The following is a 22,282-nucleotide window of genomic DNA, read 5'->3' on the forward strand; positions in this document are numbered from 1 at the left end:
CCGTGGTGACCGCGGCCCCGGCGGCCCCGGAAGCGGCGGCGCACGCGGCCGGAAGCGGCGGGGGCGGCAGCGGCAGCGATGGCGGCGGCGGTGGCGCGGCGTGGGTCCTTCTCGGACTCCGGCTCGGACTCGGAGGATTCCTCGCTCTCGGACTCGGAGGTGAGCCCGTGGCCGCCGTGGCGAGCCCGGTGGGGAAGGGCCGTCCGGTGCCGGCGGCGTGGACTGACTGAACTCTCTCACAGCTCCAGGAGGCCTTCGCGAAGGGCGCGCTGAAGCCGGGGCTCAACGTGGTGCTGGAGGAGCGGCCGAAGCGGCGCAATGACACGGTGAGCGGGGAACGCGGGGGCCGGGAAAAGCCCGGCCCAGGGCCGCGGATCCACCCAGGGGAGCGGGGCGCGGGAGGCTCGCCGGGGCCGGGGCCGGGCCGGGCGGGCTGCGGTGCGGGGCGGGTTGCGGTGTGCCCCGGCGGCCCCGAGGAGCAGCCGTGCGGATCGGTCGGTGCGCTGCTGTGCTGAGCTGTGCTCCTTTCACAGGACGGCCTGAAGCAGTGCCTGGCCGAATTCAGGCAGCAGCTGGCCTGGGTGGAAAGGCTGGACGTGACTCTGGGCCCGGTCGCGGACCCCGTTTCTCAGAATGCTTCTACATCTGATGCCGTTGACCCTGAGAATGACTTCCAGAGAGAGATGAGTTTGTAAGTGTCAAAAAGACATTTCATGTAGTGTCTCAGTGTGTTGCTGCGTTTTTGGAGTTATGTTTCACTAGTGTGCTGCAGACTGCTACACTGGCTGTCGCTGTGATACTCTTGGCCATCTTATTTTACATTCGATGGCTCTGAATGTTTTCCAAAATAACTACAAATTAGTGCTAGTATATTCAACTGTGTGTGACTGAAAAGAAATAATTTTCCTCTTCATAGCAGACTTCATCCTTTGCTGAGTTTATTTTAAATATCCTTGATAGCAGGACTAACACTTTAGCACAAGATACAGATTTTTCTTTGTGGGTTTGTTGAGGTGCTCTTACAGTTCTCTTGTTTTGCTTTGCCTTTTATATTCCAACATAAAAAGCTACAAGTAGAAATAAGATAAATGTATATGTGCAAGACATAAATGTTCATGTTGTACTGGCACCTAAGCAGCTTTTAGTAACTATGTGCACAGAATGTTGCTATAATTCCAGACCAATGCTTGCTAGATCCCAGTATCAGCCTGCTTGGGTGAGAGGTTTGTGTCAGCGCTGTGAGGTGCCCAACATGCAGTGACAAAGTCAGTGCAATGACGGGGCAGTGACGGGGCTGCTGCAGTGACAGAGCCAGTGCAGTGACAGGGCTGGGGCAGTGACAGAGCCAGTGAAGTGACAGGGCTGGGGCAGTGACAGAGCTGGGGCAGAGATGGCTGGGGCAGTGACAGGGCTGGGGCAGTGACAGAGCTGGGGCAGAGATGGCTGGGGCAGTGACAGGGCTGGGGCAGTGACAGCTGGTGTGGTGGCAGAGCTGGGGCAGTGACAGCTGGTGCTGTGCTCTCTCCCAGCTACCGGCAGGCGCAGGCGGCTGTCCTGGAAGCCCTCCCTAGGCTGCGTAAGCTCCAAGTTCCCACGAGGAGGCCGGATGATTACTTTGCAGAGATGGCCAAATCAGACCAACAGATGCAGAAGGTACGGGCAGAATGGTTTTCTTTGCAGTGTAATGTGTGTGTTTTAGCCTGGGGTAGGGATTAAATTTAAGGTGCCATGTGTGAGTACTGACCTTCTTGCTTTTCTGATTCCTGTGACAATGATTGGGTTTGAAACTTTGTGACAGATTTCTTTCTGTTTAGGTGGGGATTTTTATAACAGGTTGGATGATAAAGTAGAAAAACATGATTTATACTTTAACCTGAATGTGTTTAATATTAAAAAGTTAGAATTTTTCTTAGTATGTGTAACAGCCGATGTAAAGTTACCTGTGTTTTTGCTCTTTGTCATAAAACTTGCAGTTGACTGTGGCTTTAATGCAATCCTTTTTTTTCCTATTTAAGTATCACCTTTTGTTTATTGTCAGTGTGTTCTGGTTTTCTGTGATTTAAAATTGTATGTTATTGAATGAATCTCTTTTGGATAAGAAATTAGATTGGTGTAGGAAATAAGTCTTTCACCCATTTCATTCTAGACTGTAGTCTTTGTTCAAAATTGAACTCTGTTTTTTGGTTTAGATTTGGAAAAAAGACTACATTGTATAAATTAAAGAAACATGAACTGGAGTCTAGTTGGAAGGTTCACGTATCATTGGGTCACTGTTCTGCTTTCTGATGGAACTTGTTTAGATACGCTGAAGAATGATAGTTACCTGGTACTAAGGTTTAAGTCAATCCTGCACATTACTGTTCTCTTCTTTTGCTGACTTGCATTTGAAGAAAAGTTTTTATCTCCTACTGGAGTCACTAGACTGAACCACAAAGATCTGTGTTGAAATCTGTAATTTTTCATAGGGCAGCATCCTTATAAAAATGTTTGTGAACAAGGAAGGAACAGGAAAAATGTTTTCTACAGGATTGTTGTCTTTTCTTCAGCGCTTTACTTTTAACAATGACAAGAAAGAAGCTATTAAGTCTTTTTCATACACCCAAATAGACTGACAAGATACTCTCAGTTCCATTAGAGCCCATTGTAAGGCTTTTTCTTCTCTCTTGTGTGAGTTTTGTCTTTTTTAGCCAGATTTTGGCTATAGATCAGTACAGAAATGATAAAATTTTCTTTTTTTCTTTTGTGTTACTGATAAATTTTGTTTTTTCTATTCCCTAATTAGATTCGACAGAAACTTAAGAGTAAACAGGAAGCAATGGAAAGGTCTGAGAAAGCAAAACAACTCCGTGCAATGAGAAAATATGGCAAGAAGGTGAGGAGCTACAAAAGGGACATGTGCAAAAGGATCTGTGACAAGAATTTGGAGCCTGAGTGGGGAGCTGGAAAAGTGCAGCCACAGGAGTCTGACTAAAACACACACAATCTGTCTAGTCTTCTGTCTAACTGCTCTGAAGCAAAACAGAACAAAAGATAGAATACCTTAAAAATAAAAAAAGTATGGGACACAGCAAGGAGCAACACTAACTTTCTGCTTCTAATCTCAGGTGCAAGTTGAGGTTCTGCAGAGGAGACAGAAGGAGAAGAAAAATATGTTGAATGCAGTCAAGAAATACCAGAAAGGTAAAGTCAACTTTTCTAAGAGAAGAAATGTGTAAGGGCAGTAGTGGTGTGTGAGCAGTGTAGAGCAGTGTGATGTGGTCACTGTGTCTGTAGTTCTGGGCCTTGAGGTTGGAAACCTGCTGCTGTGCAGAATTGTGTGCCAGTGGCAGTGAAAAACCTCCCAAGCAGCTGTTCTTGCTTAGACTGAAAATTTGTCTTTTCTGAGGTGTAGCTGTGATGTCTTCACTCTTGCAGGTCTCTCTGACAAGCTGGACTTTCTAGATGAAGAGCAGACGTCATCTCAAGGGAATAAAAAAGGCAATGCAAGTCAACGGCCAAAGAAGGGGTGAGAGCAGAATCTAAAGGGAGTTAAACACAGAATGTCTGATTTTGCAGTCTTTTTATGGGATAATTTTGGGGAACAAGAAAACTGTTCTGTTTAGTGTTAAAGTAAGTCCAAATGGCTTTCTGTCCCTAAAGAGAAGAAAACTATGGCCAAAATGCAGCAGAGACTGAAATGTGATTTCTGCATCATTGTTAAGAGGGGAAAGGTTTATGATGGTTGATGGGATACCATGAGTATATATATGTGTGTCTTGAGAGCTTTCTGAAACTAGGAATGTAGGCAGTGATGCTCCTTGGTTGTTTTTCAGACCAAATGCCAAAAGACGATACAAAAATCAGAAGTTTGGTTTTGGTGGGAAGAAGAAGGGCTCAAAGTGGAACACAAAAGAGAGTTTTAATGATGTATCCAGCTTCCAGTCAAAAGTGGCTCACAACAAAGGCCCAGGGAAAGGAGGAAGAGGAGGAAAAGGAGGGAAAAAAGCCCTTAATGTAAGTAAAATGTTGCATGAAAACAGTCCTGGTTGGCTAGGAAGCCAGGCCATGTCTGGCAGGGAGAGACAAGGTGCCTCCAGCATCTGGAAGTGATGCCTGTCTTTGGGAGCTAAGCATAATTCACTTACTAACAGAGTTGGGGACAGTGGTTTGGTATCAGCAGGAAAATCAGAAAGGGAGTTAAAAAGTGCTGTTTGCTACCTGTGTGCCAAAACCTTCTTCTCCAGACGTTCTGACAAATACCCTCTCTTTGGTATCCTCCCCAAGGTATAGAGCTAAAACAGAGATGGAGAACATGAAAATAAAGATCTCAATCTGTCTTTTTTGTTTTGCAGAAGAGACCTGGAAAGAGAGCAAGGCAGAAAATGAAGAACCGAGCCCGCTAAGAGAACTGTGCTCCCCCGTGGGGTTTCTGTGTTTCTTTGTGTTGCAAGATGTGTTTTTGCTCGCATCAAGCAATTAACTGTGGAGCAAGCTGGATGCTTTCCAGTGGCAAGGAAAAAAAGCCAGTGGAAACCAGTGCCTTATCACTAATTTTTTCTTACTGTCTGTTTTGTTGGATTGTTTTCTACTTAAGTCTTTTTTGTGTGAACGCATTAAGTGGTTTGCACAGAACCATGTGTAACTCATGTTTAGCTGTTCAATGAATGGTGGCTGAAGCCTGCCCTTTGTTCCCTTCATTCTGACAGCTCTTTCCACCACTACTGTTAAAGTGAAGTTGGTGACCTTGAGTTCTGGGTCATGTTGCCAATGTCAAAATAAGAAGTCTGAAGCTTTTTGAGATGTTAAGAGTGTTTTTTAGACTATTTGTGTAGATGGGTATAGGAACAGCAAGGAGACAAATACAGAGCCTTACAGATAGGTTTATTTGTGACACTGTTGTCAGGTTGTAAATCTGGCCAGATTAAAGTTCTATTTTTTATTGTCTCTCACTAGAAATCTGCCAGACTTGCTAGATAACAAGGAGGACCTAACACATTAGATGTCATTAACATTCTATGTGAAGCTTTCTCCCTGGTCTTTAGGCATCTGTCCCCGTGGTGCAGGGTAGCCATGGATGGTAATCTCTGTCGTCCGGCGTGGGAAGTAGAATCTGGAATCATTGCGGTCGAAAGGAACCTGGGAAACAAAAATGACAAACAGTCATGTGCTTTTACTAAAATCAGTAGTAGGAGTCCCTCCTGGGGGCATGGTGTTCCACTGCTGAGAAATGTCCAAATGTCAAAAGAGCAGGTACCACTGTACTGTTCTCTGCTTTGTTATGGTCAAACCTGCCGAATAAGGAAAACTTAACAAATTAAACAACATCATCAGTTCTGACTCTTAAGAATCAAACTTGCTTCCTTACACACAGGTTTAGTTGCCTCCACCCTGCCAGACTAATCCTACCAGCAGTTCTTTAATACCACAGAGCCCAGCTGGGATGTCTCTCTCCACTCTTGTCATTACTAACTAGTTTACTTGATATATAATATGAAAAGTCAATGAAGACTGTCTTATTTTCTTATTTATCTTAGTTTTCTTTATAACAGGCCAAAATTTGCCTTTCCCAAAACGCTAATCTGCAAAGTCAGTCATCATCACGGCTGTTTGCCAGATATGATTGATGTCTCAGCTTGTTAATCATATTTCTTCTCCTTCTGTTTATTCACACTTCCCCAGATGAATCCTCACTGCTGTATCTGCTTTGGGTATACTTACATGATTATTAATTTTATGGTTCTGCTTGCAATTTGTTTGAAAGATGCTGTGCAGCAGCAAGTTTCTTTTCATTACTTCTGTACGTCACTTTGCATTGCTCACTACGCCATTTCTCATGGCTGAATGCTTTAATAAACAGCCCTGAGTACACCTGTGGCATTTGGCAGTGGGCTGTCACTGTCTCTGTAGATGTTTTGCAGTCAGGTTTCTCAGGGGAAGTGTACTGCTTTTCTGTTCACAAGTCTCTGCCAGTGTGAAGAGTCCTCTTAGGTGTAAATTTTAAAAACTTGTCTTCTGTGAACAGCTCTGCTCATTCCCTGCAATTCTTGTTTTCCTTCTTTGTCACAAATTGTTTTCCTGCTTGAGTATTTTTCAGTGTGGCAGGCTTAACATCTCTGAATCCTGTAAAGGGCTGAGTCTTAAAGCATCCTACTCACCAAAGGTTTTGAATCCCAGCCAATTACTTGGCTTTCAGTTTGTGGCTCTGAGTATTTCTCTCTTGGCACCACTGCTGCACGGTGAAGAAGTTTCAGGAATTCATCTGTTGTTTCAAAAAACAAGACACAAATACATATGAAACTGTGTTTAAAAATCAGTCACCTGTGGATATGTGTTAGAATGGGACATCTTAGTACTGTCCAAGCAACAACAAGAACAGCAAGGGTAGAGGCAGCCTCTGTGCTTCTGTGAATGACACTGTCAGAATGCACAGTGACGTTTCTACTCAAATATTTCCTGAGGAAGTTTCAAGATTTGCCTGACAGTACTGTCCTGTTAATTCTGGCATCCCTGCCTACTGTACTGCAGCATCTTACTTTTCCTACACCACATCTAGTACAAACCAGTGCTCCATGAGAGCTCTTGACTTTCTCAGTTGCCTGAGACCTGCAGCCTTTTCCCTGGTTTGGTTTGCCACCCTCCCCAGTCCTTGAATACAGCAGGCCAAACTTACCTGACCCATTAAGGTTTCCAGACAAAATTGGCATGGTAGAAATAAGGGAGCAGCTGCTATAAGGGCTCTTTACCAGTATTCTAAAGTAAGACTGGGCAGTCATTTCAGCAGTTTAACCTGCATGGTGCTTGGGTAGAATCTGCAATGGCAGGCAACATGCTTCTAGGGATTCTTGTTTTCCTGAGAGGTTTAGATTCTCAACCAAAATTTTATAGTGTGAATATAAGTAATTTTATCTATTTTATAGTTGATATATATGTTAATTAAAAACAAAAATAAGAGCATAATTGCATGGATGCAAACTTGTGCTGAAAATGGAAAAGTAATGAGAAAGGGCCTTAAAGTGGAAAAAACTGCTTTACAAACAAAAATCATAAATGAGTTTAACTTATATGATCACAGAGGTGTTTCCACATACATGATATTTTAGACTGATTCCAAATATTAAATCTTATGTGTTAATAATTTTCTTATGTAGTTACCACAAGCTTTTCCGAGACTCCTTACCATCTATGGGTTCCTGTATATTCTCATGCCAAGACATTGGCTTCCTAGAGACCATGTGAACTGGAGAGAAATGAGACAGGTGAATGACTTTATTTTGAATTTGGCATCACAGCCAGGTACAGAATATTATAGGTATTATTGACCTGCATAGAAGAAAATGAGTTAGAAATACTGATTAATGGCAGCTTCTAGGAAGGGAAGGGCATTAACTGTGCTAAAGACCCTTCAACAGGATGGTGCCTTTGCTTACCATATCAGAGTCCCACCCCAGCCAAAGGATGGCCTGCAGAGTGCCAAGTCTCGGGAAATTAAGTTTTCTTTGTTGTTTTATTGAAAAACCTATACCTGAAAGAATCTACTTTCATCACCTGCCTGTACTAGCACAGACTGTGACTTGGCAGGTAGAAAGTAATGAGGACCTGAAGGAACAGGGTGTAGTGCTGGAGCCCTCTACCCCATCTTTGGTCTGTATTTACACTGAACTTTTAAGTTCCACATCTTAAAAAGTTGCGTCACTCCTACGTGGTTACCGAAGGCACCATCTGGGCAAGTGGGTCATGTCTCTGTTCTGTCTCTGAGTGTGCAGACGGGTTCCTTAGGCAAGAGGGAGTGCTCCAGTGTCCCTTTCCAGCTTTACCCCTCTCGCTGGGTGCAGCGGAGCGCTGCGGGCCTGCCTCCGGCCCCCCCACTCCCCTCACGGCTCGTTTTGCCCCCGGGGCTTTACGCCGGTTCCCTGTGGCCGCGAGGCCTCACCGGGTTGGAGGGTGTTCACGGTGTACTGCGTGAAGAGCAGCTGCCAGCGGCGCTCCTTCCTGGCCCGCTCGGCTTGCAAGAGGTTCTGCCGCGCGTCCGGCGGGTCCCTGTCCCAGCGGCGACCGGCCATGGCCGCGCGGCTGCGCGCGTCCCGCGGCCCTGGCAACGCCCGCGCGCTGCCGGCGGCGCCGCTGAGTGGCCCGCCCGGCGCTCCGCCTCGCGCCCCTCCCCGCCTCCTATTGGCCGCCGAGTTAAAGCCCCCGGCGCTGATTGGCGGCGGCGCACGCGGCGCGTTTGAACGGCCGGCGGGGCGATGGAGGCGGCGGAGCTGCGCTGCACGGCGGCCGTGGAGCAGCCGCTGCCGGGGGGACTCGCCCCGCGCCGCCGCCTGATGCGGAACGCCACCGTGCTGCTGGGCCGCAACGAGCTGCGGCAGCCTGTGCTGCGGGTGGCCGGCGGCAGCGGCGCGGCGGCGGCGGTGCTGAGCTTCGTGCTGGCCGGTGACGCCGTGAGGCTCTTCACGCGGTTCGCGGGCGAGGGGCGGGCGGCGGTGCGGGTGGGGTCGGACGGCGCTCAGGTGCTGCTGTCCGACTGCCCCCCGGACGCGCTGCGCCACTTCCTCCGCCTCCTGCGCCTCAAGGTGGCCGCCGGGTCGCGGGACGCGCCGCGCCGTCCCCGCCTGCTGGAGCGGCCGCCGCCGTCCTTCTCCGTCATCAGTCCGGTGCAGGAGCGGGACCTGCTGTGCGGCCCCGGCCGCCGCCGCCCCGGCCAAGAGGCGGGCGAGCGCCCGGCGGAGGTGAGTCCCGGGGCGAGGGGGCGGCCCGGGGAGCGGCCCTGCCCAGCCTCACAGCGCACCCCCTCCTGTCCCGCAGGTGCCCCGCCCGGAGCGGCGACCCCCGGCGAGGCTCTCGGCGGAGCAGGAGGCGGTGCTGGGCGCCGTGCGGAGCGGGAAGAGCATCTTCTTCACCGGCTCTGCAGGTGAGGGGTCCCGGCCACTCTCATCGGCTCCCCGGGGAAAGTCCTGGCCACTGACCTGTCGTTTTTCTCTCGAAGGGACTGGGAAATCGTTCCTGCTGAAGAGGATCTTGGGCTCCCTCCCTCCGAACATCACCTACGCTACAGCCAGCACGGGAGTGGCGGCTTGTCACATCGGTGGCACCACTCTCCACGCCTTTGCAGGTGATGGCCTGCCCGACAGCGGGGGGCTGGGAGCTCTTACTCCCTTCCCAAAGAATCAGGAGCATCCTAAAGCATTGCTTTTTTTGTGCTGTGACAGGGATAGGCTCTGGGAAGGCACCGCTGGAGCAGTGCATTCAGCTGGCAGAGAGGCCAGGGGTGCGCCAGCATTGGCTGGCCTGCCAGCACTTAATTATTGATGAGATCTCAATGGTGGACGGCAAGTTCTTTGACAAGCTGGAAGCAGTGGCAAGGTGAGCAATTGTCAGGTCAAACTAGCAGAAATTAATTTCTCTAAACTTCCAGTCTGCTTCCTTTCTTTCATTTTGTGAATGGGTACAAGCAGCTGCTGGTACAGGACTGTAAGGAAGCATGCAATCATAGCATCTGAGTCGATCTTTACCATGAGATAGGTTTTGGTCATGTCCACTCCTCACTCACAGCTGTGGCTGTTTGGGGTATTCTCTCCTGACCTAAGTGCTACCTATGGAGCTGAGTCCAGAATATACAGCTCTGCCCAAAAGGTCTCTACTGGCAGAGAGAAGTAGCTGTAGTATAACAGCCACTAAAGAACCAAGACTAGTAATGACCTCTGGGCTAGGTAAGCAAAGCAAATTTCATGTCTTGTACTAGCACTGCTTAATTATTTGAGCTCTTCTGAGGCAGCTGGGGATAAACATCTTTCACTGCAGGTTGTCTATGTTTGAATATATTGACAGATTAAGAAGTAACTTCTGGGACCTGACTATGTCCAGATTCTGGAGGACATTCAAAACTTCTGTTCTCTCCCTTTCAGGGCCATCAGAAAACGGGATGAGCCTTTTGGAGGAATTCAGCTAATTATCTGTGGGGATTTCTTACAGCTACCCCCAGTCTGCAAGGCTAATGAAGAAACCAAGTTCTGCTTCCAGGTACAAAACTGTTTCTAAACTCATTTTCATACTTCAAGTTTGCCTCTTTCTTAACAAGAAATTGATTTTTCCAGGCAAAAAGCTGGAGAAAATGCATCCACATAAACATGGAGCTGACTGAAGTGCGGAGACAGACTGACAAGACCTTTGTCTCACTCCTGAGTGCAATCCGTTTAGGCAGGTGAGGAGAAACTCATCTCTCTGTAATCCCTGCTCCCCACAGATAGAGCAGAGGAAAGAGCAGTTTTTCACTTTTCTGTACCCTGTCAGGAATGTGTGTGTCTGTGGGCACAAGCTATAAATGCTTTACTTAACGTCGACAGGTTTCAAATATGCTGCTCTGGTAAGGAAGGACACTTCCTAGGGTCCCTGTGCAATATCTGTGAATTAATTCAAAGGCTCCTGAGCTGGCAGGGCCGGGGCACACACTGGCTCTGCTCTCTCTCTTTAGGCAGGTATCCTTCTCTGTCCCCTCTGGAGGCCTGTGGCTTGCACAGACTGATCTAGCTGCGTGGAGGTTACTGCTGCTCAAACCTGTTCCTGATCACTTTAAAGAAGAATTCCTTTTTCCTGGCTACCAGGTGCACAGAGGAGGTTACCAGACAGCTGATGCAGACAGCTGCTCACAAGTCTGAGCGTGATGGGATCCTGGCTACGAGGCTGTGCACCCACAAAGATGATGTAGAAATAACCAACGAGAGACGCTTGCAACAGCTCCCAGGTGAACTCGGTGGAGGAAACTGCTGGCCCTGGGGCTGAGCTCTGCATGGATGCAGTGGGGGTACAGGGGTGGGACCAGTGTTCTGTCATGCACAGCAGCACCAGTCCAAGCTCTGTGTGCTGGAGTTGAGGTGTCTGGGGAAAAAATTCAGTTTTTTGTTTAAAAAGCCACAATGTCACTGGTTTGTAAGAGACAGCAAGTTCATTGCTTGCTGTGAGGGAGGGTGGGTAATTTATTGCCTCCACACCCCTACTTTTTCTTTCTATAGCATCTTAGAAAGGCCATGTTCTATCCAGGCATGACTTGAATTAAAGACTATTTAATTTTTTGTCTCCCTTGCTGGCCCTTGGATTCTTCCTTAGTCTGCTTTGGAGATCTGGTGTTGGTAGTGACTGAAACTGCTCAAAATGCTGTCTGCTCAGTTCTTATTTACTGCTGACCTTTCATTCCTGTGCCTTTTCATGCTCTGGAAATTATATAGGGAAGAGTAACAATAGTGAGCTCTCCGCTGTTAGATGTGACTAGGTTTGTGTGAGGATGTCCTAGCAGCAGAGCAGAATGGATATTAAAGGAGGAATTGCTGTTAGAAATAAATGCTGAACCTCCTGAAATGCTGTGTAGAGTATGTTCAACAGTTCTGTCTTTCTTTCCTTAACAGGAGAAGTGCATGTGTTTGAGGCTTTGGACAGTGACCCAATGCTAGTGAAGTTAATTGATGCTCAGTGTCCTGTGGGTGGTAGAGTTGAGCTAAAGCTTGGAGCTCAGGTAAGTGTGTGTACACACATGTGTGACAGACCAGAATAAATAGCATAAGAAAAATGGAGGAATATCAGAGAAATGTATAGAGTAGATTAAGATATAGAATTCAGTCTACAATGGCTATGCCAGGCCAACAGAAGACTATCCCAATCTCTGTATCTTTTCTGCTTAGAATCTTATCCAGACAGAAGATGAGCTCAGGTCCATGTTTTGAGGGCACTGGTGATTGCTGTGACTTTGACAGACATGTCCAATCAAATTTAGAAGCTTTCCAGTAGCAGAGAGCATAAGCAGTCCTTGCCTGTGGTCTCAGCTCCAGGTACAGCAGCCCTCCCCACCTGTAAAGGTATGGCACAGCTTGCCACGTTTGCTGAACTGGGCACCTAGCTCTGAGAATGGAAAGGATGTAGTAGCACTGTTTGCTTTGGAAACTTGTTCTTTTGCTGTTCCCAGAATCTCTGTATGCATAGCCTGATGATGCCTGGTGAAAGGGAAACTGCTCCCTGGATCCGAGCTCACAGCTGTGGACAGAATAGCTCAAGTAAAGTGTTCAGTGCTGTAAAATGATGTAGTTAGGAATCCTAGGAAGGAAAGGCTGTGAAATAATTCCAATCAAATGGAAGATGGTGCTGCCATAGGCAGGATAGGATGATTTGGCCAAATCAACCTGATATGCTTATGCTTCCTGGCAAGAAGTTTAGCTGCAGGTAGCTGAACAGGCTGTAGAAGCAGTGCATTAAAGGTTTTTCTTTTTCTCTGTAGGTGATGTTAGCAAAGAATCTTGATGTGTCTCAAGGGCTGGTGAATGGGGCACGAGGTGTTGTTGTAGGGTTTGAAAGTGAACAGAAGGGTAAGTAAGCCTTTTGATCTTTTGTTGAAGGAAGTGGGAAAATAACAAAACACTGTGTCATTGGTGGCTGATGACTTCTTAATTTGTTTACAGCTTGGAAATAATCTGAGGGGAAGCAGAGATCTCTCTGCAAGCTTGGGGCTCTCACGAGCTGTGATGTCATGCACTGCATCAGCTACAGCTATCTGTAGGCCTCTTGTGCTCTGTATTCTGTATGTAAATGTGTGTGCTCATTTGAATTTCCTGTTTGTTCTGCTGAAGCAAGTTCTGATTAATTTTTGTTTGTTTTTCTCAAAAAATAATGTTCTGCTACCTGCAAAATGTATTTTTCTCTGCATCTCAACTGGTAAAATACCTGCCTTTAATTCTTCTGCTTAAGTAGATGTGAAATATCATTTCAGGACATGCTATTAACTGTCTGTGTATTTAGGCTTGGTTTAGGCAGAAAAAAGGCATTCTTTAGCTGCTGACATCCTGGCTGTTGAGTGTCAGGAATATATCCCTGGTTTTTGTCCTACTCCCTTTCTTACAGGGCTGCCTAAGGTGAGGTTTCTCTGTGGAGTCACACAGCTCATAAGAATGGAGAAATGGGTCATCAAAGGACCATCAGGAGTTCATCTGAGTCGTCAGCAATTACCTTTAAAATTGGCATGGGCCATTTCCATTCACAAGAGTCAGGTGGGTGTTCTTGTACAGCTGTCTATAAACTTTTACATCATTACAAACCCTCTTTCCTGGGTGAGCTTGTATTGCTGGTGAAGCAGGAGGGAAAGCTGAAAGGCCCTGGTTGGGGGGGGACTCCAAAATATCTGTCTAGCTGCAGAGAGTGGGGCTGTCAGCACTACTGGGGTTTTCCTAAGGGCACTGCCATCTGCAGAGTTGGAGTTGGGCTATAAAGCAGCATTATTTATCACTGTGGGCTGATGAGGGTTGTGCTCCCCTGAGAGCATCAGGGACATGAGCTCTGCAGTGTAACTGAGGGAGCTGCTGGAGCCACAGCTGTGCTCTTTGGACTCACCCTTTGCTAGTGCAGAGTGGGAATATTTTCAATACAGCTTTCAATGTAACAGTGTAATATTGTAAAAGTTCCTTCCTTTCCAGAAGACTTCATACTTGATAAATACTGGTCTTGGAGACCTGTGAGTTATTCCCATGCCACAGTTTAAACTAGGCCATGCTGTAAATTCTGCTGCACCTAGGACAAACCATGAGGCAGGGCTGGCCAGGTCTTACCCAAACTCTCAGGTCTCCCTGAGGACAGCTTGAGAATGGTGCCTGCTGCAGTTAACTACTAACAGTGAAACCAGCAGGATTTCTTTCCCTGCTGTGTTGATTAGATGGGATTTATAGAGTTTCATGAAACAAGAGCCTCACTGGAGTTAGTTAGTGGATCCTACTATCTACTAGAAATTTCCTGACAGTAGAAAAATGCCTTTGCTTTCTACTGATTGCCTTTTCTTAAGGGATGGTGCAAAGATGGTACCTTGGGCAGACTCACAGGACAGGTGAGTGTTGCTACATCACAATGCTGTTGCTAGTTTGCTCTGTAACCCATCCCTCTGTGCCTTTGGCAGGGCATGTCTCTGGACTGTGTGGAAATCTCCCTGTCCCGTGTCTTTGAGAGCGGGCAGGCTTACGTGGCCCTCTCCCGAGCCCGCAGCCTGGCGGGGCTCCGTGTGCTGGATTTTGACCCCAAGGCAGTGAGAGCTGATCCTGCTGTGCTGCAGTTCTACAGACACCTGAGGCGGCACCAGCTTCCAGCCCAGGTAAGGAAATCTCACAGCAACAAAGCCTGCCTTGTGCAACCAGGATGGGAGATGTGGGCACCAAGGTGTTCCTTTTGCTTCCTAAGTAAGATCAACGCTTGTAGTGGCAGGAGAGATGAAACTGCAGAGAGGGCATGTAGCAGGGCAGCTCTTGGTGGCAAAATACCACTGTGGTGCTGGGGCTGTGTAACACTGCCTGCTCCTCTGGGTGAAAGGATGGATTGGGATTCTTTGATCCTCCTCTTGCTGTAAGGATTGAGGGAAAAGTGGGCACAAAAGAAATTTCTGGTGTGTTTTTTCTTTTTCTTTCTCCTCAAAGGATTTACTACACACCCATTCAGATACTGATGAGAAGGAGAACTGGAAATGCAACTGAGAATGCTCCTCTAGTTTCTGTGAGGTGTTAGCTCAGCCTGCCGAGATGCAGCAATCTTGCTGGGTATTTTTGATAACAGACAAAATCAAAGGAGATTTTTTGGATGTTTGCTTCATTCAGCTGACTCTGGATATGTAGAACTATCCCCATCTCACATCTCTGGAGTTTGGAAGGCTTCTGCAGACCCCTTCGAGCCCCCGGCCTTGAGTACTCCTGTGTCACAAATGCAACTCTAGCAAACAAAATGACTGAACAAGGATGTGCCTGAGAGACATTTCTGCAGTTTTATCCTGTCTGAGGGACCTTCCTACCATTCTCTCCTGCCTGCTAATTGTATTTTATTATCTGCATACATAGACTGAGACCTGTGTGCCTTTCTTCAAGTATACCACAGTTGAGAGATGGAAAGTGTGTCCTCTTTGCTTGGATGGATTGCTCACAGGAGCTGCTGACACAAGGGAAAGCAGTGCTAAATATCTGGAATACTTGATTTGCCTGCAAGAGAAGAGCTGTTCTTGCTGCCTGACTCCAGGAGTCTGCATAACATCTGCCACAAGCAGAACTGTCAGAGTTTTGCATTGCCTGTTATGCTGATACATAGCATTTTTATTAGTCTGTTGCATACAATGAGGTGATTTTTTTTTTTAAACTTTTTGAGATGAGCTGGCACTATTTAAAAATAGGAGGAAGTCTTACATCTCATACCCATAATTATGGAACTATAAGAACTGTGAAGATTCATTGCCCCATGAGCAAGAAGGGGGTCAGAGGAGATGGGTGCTGGTGGGACCCCTCTTGTTTAAACATTCAGATGGGAGTTTCTCCTGGAAAAAATGTCAGACTAAAAAGGTGGAACTTGAGTGTGCAATAGAGTAATGGTTAAGGACATAGGAAGTGAGCTGTAACTTCACTCACTACAGCAAAAGCAGAGATGAGCAGAACTAATGTACTATCCCCTTAATAAAGGAGAAGCTTGGTCTTTGTATTTTAGCACTTTGCTTAAAGCTAAAGTAACTTGCATATTTTAAAATGCTTTACATATGGGAATAACATGAAATAACATCCAGCTGGAGCTTGTCTCTTGCAAGGGAATTCTCTAAAAAAGCCTTTGCAGTGTAAGCAAGTTAGAGGCCATTTCTTGGCAGCTGCTCTCCTTAAGGCCAGGAAGGATGTTGGCTAGCAGTGGTTAACATAAGAGAAAACAGACTTCAATAGGATTTCAAAATGTATTTTTTGTTTTGTTTTGGGTTTCTTTGTTTGTTTTGTTTGATTTTTTTTTTCTGGGCTTGAGAAGGCAGGGTCTTGGAGGAAGCAATAGTATAAGACAGAAGTGTGACTATTCAGAGAGGTTCTTAATGTATCAGCACATTATTTCTTCAAAGAAGTTTGGTGGGGAGTGGATGGAAGTACCTGGAGGTGGAGTTGGAGCCCATGGAAGGCAAATCCCAAACCTTGTGCTTGGCCAGGGGGCTGGTTTTAGTTGGCACTTTTGTGGGTTTTTAAAGATGGGATGCTGCAGTATAATGAGAAATTTATGTTGCATTGGACTTTAAAGTGTGGGACCTGAAATGCCCAGAATGCTAAAGAGTTTAACTGTTGGGGTAGACAGCTATGAAGAATATGCCAGGCAAGTCCAGTCATTGACAATAAATTGATTTATTGATTATGTAAGAGCAATAAGATAAGGCAGGCTCAAATCCTTTAATACCTCTTAAAAAGTTCCTGTACCTCTATAATTGCAAAACAATTTAGAGTGTAAGACTGGTAATTATGTACAATGCAAATAAACTTTTAATTAAGACCTTGTGAAGTAACTCACTTAACTGCAGCCTTCATGGACTTAGGGACTGAAAGATTTGCAGTTTTATGGGGGGGTGGCTTGGTGCCAATTTGAGATAAAATGCTAAACCAACTTAAAGATGAAAAGGTCAATATTTCATTTAGTATTAAATCTACATGAAATATTGTGGATGCCATCTCAGTGATGGAGCTGTGGAAGTGGAATCACTGTGGCTGTTGAAGGGCTGGCAGCAGTTCTGAGGCCAAAAGGTGTCCATCTGTGTAAACCCTGGATGCTCTCACTTCCAGCTAGAGCAGATATACAGGTGGGTGCTGAGTTTGAAAGCTGCTATTTAAACCCTAAAAGAAGCAGTCAGGACAAATCTGAGCTGACAGGCTGTCATGGCTCCCCTTTGGTCAGGATTATGATGAGGCCTTTTTTAAATGGAATAATGCTTCCCTACACATGGGCTAAAAAATCTTGTTATACGATAAATATACCTTCTTCCACATTCTCCATAACATGTTAATTTTTCTTACAGAGGTTCTATCTAGAGCTAGAACTCACTACACTGCCATGGGATTAAAAAAAACCCAAACAAACCAACAAAACCACAACTTATAATTTAAGCCTTTAAACATCTGCCTTAACTGCAGCTATTATTAAGTGAATTAAACTAAGAGTTTGATTCATAATTGGTATTTCTGTTACTACAAAGTACAGCCATTCTCATTTCAAATACATTAAACCATAAGAAACTGCTTTGTACCAGCTGAAGCTCCATTATACATTTATGTGTTATTGGAAGCATAATTCACAAACAGAGTGTTACTAAAACCTTACCAGCTTCCAGTTTAAGTCTTTGTATGGTGATTTAACACCCTTCCTGTTCTTTATGTGACATTTTCATTATAATTAAACAAATATGTGTCCTCACAGCCTGTGCCCACAAGTGCTGTGAGCACAGGCAAGGCAGCAGTACTCCTGTTGATCTTGGATGCTGTAATAAACAAACAAAAGATTGTGTCCAGGAATTAGACCTTCATATCCAGGATTGCTCTGAATAGGTAAAAAAATGCTGCTCTTAAGAAATGGAAATAGAGTACATTATTGGTTGTGCTATGAATGCTAATGATGTCATTTTTCTTGTAGATATTGCAAGTTTCTCATTTTATATTAGGCCACTCTGTGACATGTAATTGTCTTCTGCTGTTAAATCTAAGCAGTTCTATTATTAGCATGAGAAAAGACCTAAATTGCTAGAGATTGCATTTAGATGTATAAAATTTCTATTTTGCTGTTTCCTATATAACGGTTTTATGCTTGTTTCCATTAAAAATCATAAGATGTTGTATGGAATATTTTAGCTGAGCTACTGACTAGTGTATAACTTATGAAATCTGGTTATAGAGGCAAAATAAGTTGACAAGAAGAGTAATTTTCCACTTAGAATTATTGAATACTGCACTATTTAATTTTTTTTCTTTAAAATTTGTTATGGTGCTGATACAGGGGGCTGTCAGATGTGACAAAGAATGTGTGAGAGCCCTCTTGGGGTGGCAGCTCTGTAGGCACCAACAGCTGCCTAAGTGGTCCCACATGTGGGCAACTGGGTTCTAAGGCAGTACATGCTTTTACTAAATTTTTATTACAATACTTCTTCAATGACAGCTATGATAAAGATGTCTCTGACAGAAATGCAAGATTTTTAATTTAGGTTTTTAAAAATTATTATATGGAGTTTTTTCCTCTTGTTTCTCAAAATTTATGTTTTTTGTCAACAGACAGGTGAATGTGACACCTTCCATCTACTGCTTCTTAAGCCACTGGGTATATCAGTTGTCTATCAGTTTTCTGTAGGACACACAATTTTTGTTTTTCAAATTACTATAAACACTCTGAGAATTACAGGGGGATTTGCACAGACTTCCAGATGGAGGTTAGGAGTTGGTCCAGGTCTTTAGATTTTGGATTCTTTTTGTTTACTGAATGATCTGTGGTTCCCTCTAATTAAGTATCAGGTTAGAAAGGGTACAACATATTTGAAAACAATGCTAGACATTAAATTAAAAACGTAAGCAAAACTTATGATATTCCAGTAGCTAATAATTCACAAAAACAAGGCATCACATACCTTTTAGTATTTCCAAGTGAAGGCTGGACAAACTTACTGAATGGAACGAATCAAATATGAAAAACATTGATGTGAATTAATGAGAATAACTTGGACTAAAAAACAACTTCTAAAGGTTGTGATTTATCTGGGAAGAGAGTATGTAGTGACCAGCCAGTTTTTAGGTTGTTCCATAGGAAAATTCCAGGTAAATTACCTTTGTGTTGGATTAATAGGACACCTGATAATAAAATATTTGACCATAATAACACCAGGTACTTTCAATTGACACTTGAAAATACAAAGTGAATTTTAAAAACAGATCCTGAATCTTGAGCAATGAGCTAGGAATTCAGTGCCAGAATGTCAATGCATAATGCAGAGGGATGTCTCCAGATCTAATTTAATAATAAAGAAGGAAGCTTTGAAATTGTTTGGGTTTTTCCTGCTTCCTCTCCAGATGAGAGAGACCTTGCAATAACCTCAACCCTTTTATGTGTGATGGTAGCAAGCTATGGCTATTTTAACATAAAATTCCCACTGAAAATAGAACACATCAGATGATTCAGTCAGGTCAAAATGACAAAGTTTCATAAAATGTTGTCCTTTTGTCTTCATTAGCCATAATTATTGCTGTCAGTTTAACTTTGGGACAAATACTACATGTCTTCCTTTTGTTTTAAAAATAAAGGATAAAAATGGCTCTGTAGAAACAGTTTTAAGTTCATGTTCAAGATACAGTAATATTTTTGACAGATTGCTGTGAAGTCTTGTGCACTCTTGGATCTCAAAAAAAGTACAAGGTCAAAAATATTGTTTGTGATGCCCTATATATTTTAACAGAAATATTGTCAAAACAAATTATAATCAGGTTTTGACACTTGTCCCGAAGGCGTCAAGGCCTCCATAAAATATAATACCTCAGAAGCTTCAGGCAAAAAGTCCTAAGTGTGATATTCATCCAATAACTCTGTAAAGTGTAGATCATCTTGCAGTGCTCAGTTTTGGGGTTAGGACACTAATATGAGAAAGAGGTATCAGCACCTTAACAATCTTTGCTATGGATTTCATGAGATGTTCTTGGAAAAAAAAAAAGGGGAAAACCCCCCAACTAAACAGAACAAGCCCAACCCCCCCAAAAAAACATATTTAGGATTGTACCAAGCTCTAACAGCTCCAAGCAGGGTGCTGGGAGTGGGATATCAAGCTGAGGTGAAAGCTGTGTAAAACACTGAAGATGAAGAGGGCACATAGCCTCTGAAGAACTCTGTTTAGAGCCAGAGGAATGGAATAATTAGGATTATGTCCAGATCAAGGTGTGCAGGGGAAGTAAATTTAGAATAGCTACCAAGTATTTTTCCAGATTCAATAATGCCTGTGGGTCTTTGGGATGGATGAGAGATCCAGTATGGTCCAAAAGTGTCTGAAAGAGCAGGGGGAGGCATAAGCCCATCCTTTAGCACCTGTGGTGTCACTATGGAATGGCCAGAAGGATAAAAATAGAGGTGATGATGTGAGGAAGGAAGGACAGGAGCAGCACCCAGGCAAGGGCCATTCAGCAGCACTTGCAATGCTGTGCACAGAAAGGACATCAGCTGCAATTCCAAAGGAGCTGCTGGCTGCTCTCTCTGCTGCACAAGAGTTTGTCAGCTCACCTGGGGCCAGCAGATGGCCAGCCTGTTCAGAAGCCATTAGGCAGCATAATGGTGAAGTTGCTGCTGGGGGCAGACAAATGACCACAACCCTTGTCAGAATCATCCCAGCCCAATGAGGAGATGGTGAGCTGCTCTGAAAAGAACTTGTGGCCAGGGGCACATACACTGCACATGTGGACAAGTGTTTGGAACAGTAGAAAACCTAGCAACATGTTTCAATAAATCTTTTTTGACTCACATGAATTATGTTTTGCTGTGATGGACTCCTTGAAGAGGGGGAGGTGGGTGGAGAAAGCATTTCTAGGACATTTTGGAGATGACAAAAAAGATGTGCTAGGTGTAAGTATATAAAATACATAGGATGATGATATGTCCACAGGCTGGTTATATGCAAATAGATTTCATCCCAAACAAGTGGAAAAAGACACAACACCCCCCCCCCCCCCCCGCCCCGTAAATCTTACCAAAAGGGAAGATATTTTATTTCCAGAACTCAGTGAAGCATATTTTGTCTTTACCTCCCAGTTCATAAGGACCTCATCTTGCTCTCACTGAAAATATTTACTAGAAATCACAGGTGAATTCTCTGCTTAGCATGCTGACAGGAGAGAAAACTGCTTTATAGCTCCTTTTTTCCCCCTTCATCTAGACTTTGGCTGGGGGTTCCTTATTTCAAAGGAAATTTACTTGTGCTAAACCCCTAAATGTGTCTGATTTCTACAGTGAAATGAAAACTACATTTTTTCTAGTATTTGTTTTGCATACTTTCCAATAACTGAGGGGAAAATGCTACCTAACACATATTTGAATAGAAAATACTGCTCAGGAAATAGACTACAAGCCAGCTCTTTATTTGAAGGGAAGTTGGTCTGATGTTATTAAACACTCTAAAGTAAACAGCTCCTGTTCAGTTCACTTTCTTAGAAGTGTGGGATTGTTTCCTGCTTCTAAAATATGCAGTTTCATTAAAGAGAAGATAATTGACAATAAAAGCAGGGGAAGAGTGTGCATTCTGATCTTAAATGCTACGTAAGTGATATAACATCAGAAGAAAACTGCATTGCCTACTTGCAGGCTGGAAGCTGCTCTTATTTTCTATCAAACAAGATTTTCAAAAATCACTTTACAGCTTTTAAGTGGTATGCAGGCTTAATTGTTTCCTTATGCTCCATTCTGCAAATATACTAAACGATAACAACCAATTAGCTGTTGGTGTGCCAGACGGTTCCTTAATGTGGAACGCCTGCTGTGTCTTAAGTTTTGCCTTAAATAGGTATTTTCACAGGGCTAATTCATAATATCTTACAGTCTCAGTATAATCCCAACTCATCATTTTGGTACTTAGTCCCATGACTGCCTCTGGAGTTCTTGTGCCAAGGTGTTCCTCCATAACCTGTCAGGGAATGTGATGTGCACCTGGCCACGTGCAGATGCCAGCGTGAGACAAGTCCTGTGGAATGCCCGAGGGATGCCATAAATATTGCATGCCATGGAGATTCTGTTGACAGAGATATCCAAAGGAGGGTGAAATTCTTATCTGGCTGTTTGGAGGACTTTGTATGGCAATGAACCACTGTTAGTGCTCTAGGAATTGCCATATTCCATCAAGAACAGCAAGTTTGATTTCTTACCCTCAGCAATGCCTACTGTTTTATAATCTGGTTATTCAGAGAATGAAGGACCACCCTTAGATATGCCAATCTAAGTCACTCAGAAAGCAGCTATACTTGTTCAGGGATGAAGGGTAGACTCCTTGAGGATTTTTTTCTTTTGCAAGCCCTGAGCTTCTTCCCTGAGAGATGTCAGTACAGTATCCTCAAAACATGTACACATTGACACGGCTACAACAGGTCTAATTACTGCACTTTAAAACAAACAAATAAATTCTGCAAATATTTCGTGTCCTGTTTTTTTTAACTGCAATTGGTAGAACTTTTTACTTGATCCATCTTATCTGGTATTTTCCCTGTGCACCAGCTGAGGAAAAGCATAAATTCCTCATATTTCTTTTTCAAGGGCACCAGTTAAAACCCGTTCCTTAAGTTGCTTAATGTGACTGGTGTTTAGAAAGACATACATTTTTCTGGAGTTTGGCTGGTCTTCAGTTTCAGCTGCAATCCAAGCTACTGGGCAAGGTGGATCAGGCTTGTTGGGACTGCAGCTGGGAGCCTGGATGCAGAGAGTGAACTGTGTTGGCTTCATTCTGGTCAGACATAGCCACTATTTAGACATTTACTTTGGATATTTCAAGCTAAGCAAGCGTAGT

At 44.5% G+C, this 22,282-nt stretch overlaps 3 protein-coding genes across 3 annotated transcripts; 2 read left to right on the plus strand and 1 right to left on the minus strand.

Annotated features, from left to right (window-relative positions):
- The first annotated feature begins 49 nt into the window (after window positions 1-49).
- EBNA1BP2 (EBNA1 binding protein 2) lies at window positions 50-4,785 on the plus strand. Its single transcript, XM_084211287.1, has 9 exons — window positions 50-159; window positions 243-326; window positions 534-691; window positions 1,530-1,653; window positions 2,783-2,872; window positions 3,105-3,180; window positions 3,415-3,505; window positions 3,813-3,993; window positions 4,332-4,785. Exons 1-9 carry the CDS (start codon window positions 79-81, stop codon window positions 4,380-4,382), a joined length of 936 nt encoding a protein of 311 aa, XP_084067413.1. The 5' UTR covers window positions 50-78; the 3' UTR covers window positions 4,383-4,785.
- A 117-nt stretch (window positions 4,786-4,902) lies between these two features.
- Window positions 4,903-8,039, minus strand: CFAP144 (cilia and flagella associated protein 144; the record flags this gene model as incomplete). The annotated part of the gene is made up of 4 exons (XM_084211288.1): window positions 4,903-5,115; window positions 6,135-6,238; window positions 7,157-7,216; window positions 7,910-8,039. The coding sequence occupies 4 exons, from the start codon at window positions 8,037-8,039 to the stop codon at window positions 4,993-4,995; spliced, it is 417 nt and encodes a 138-aa protein (XP_084067414.1). The 3' UTR covers window positions 4,903-4,992.
- Window positions 8,040-8,222: 183 nt separating this feature from the next.
- PIF1 (PIF1 5'-to-3' DNA helicase) lies at window positions 8,223-14,468 on the plus strand (the record flags this gene model as incomplete). The annotated part of the gene is made up of 11 exons (XM_084211834.1): window positions 8,223-8,705; window positions 8,782-9,088; window positions 9,186-9,339; window positions 9,882-9,996; window positions 10,071-10,177; window positions 10,578-10,717; window positions 11,376-11,482; window positions 12,239-12,326; window positions 12,859-13,004; window positions 13,901-14,092; window positions 14,412-14,468. The coding sequence occupies 11 exons, from the start codon at window positions 8,223-8,225 to the stop codon at window positions 14,466-14,468; spliced, it is 1,896 nt and encodes a 631-aa protein (XP_084067960.1).
- Window positions 14,469-22,282: the final 7,814 nt, after the last annotated feature.

This window comes from Fringilla coelebs (assembly GCF_963513975.1).
Source record: "Fringilla coelebs genome assembly, chromosome: 9".
Classification (NCBI taxonomy): Eukaryota; Metazoa; Chordata; class Aves; order Passeriformes; family Fringillidae; genus Fringilla; species Fringilla coelebs.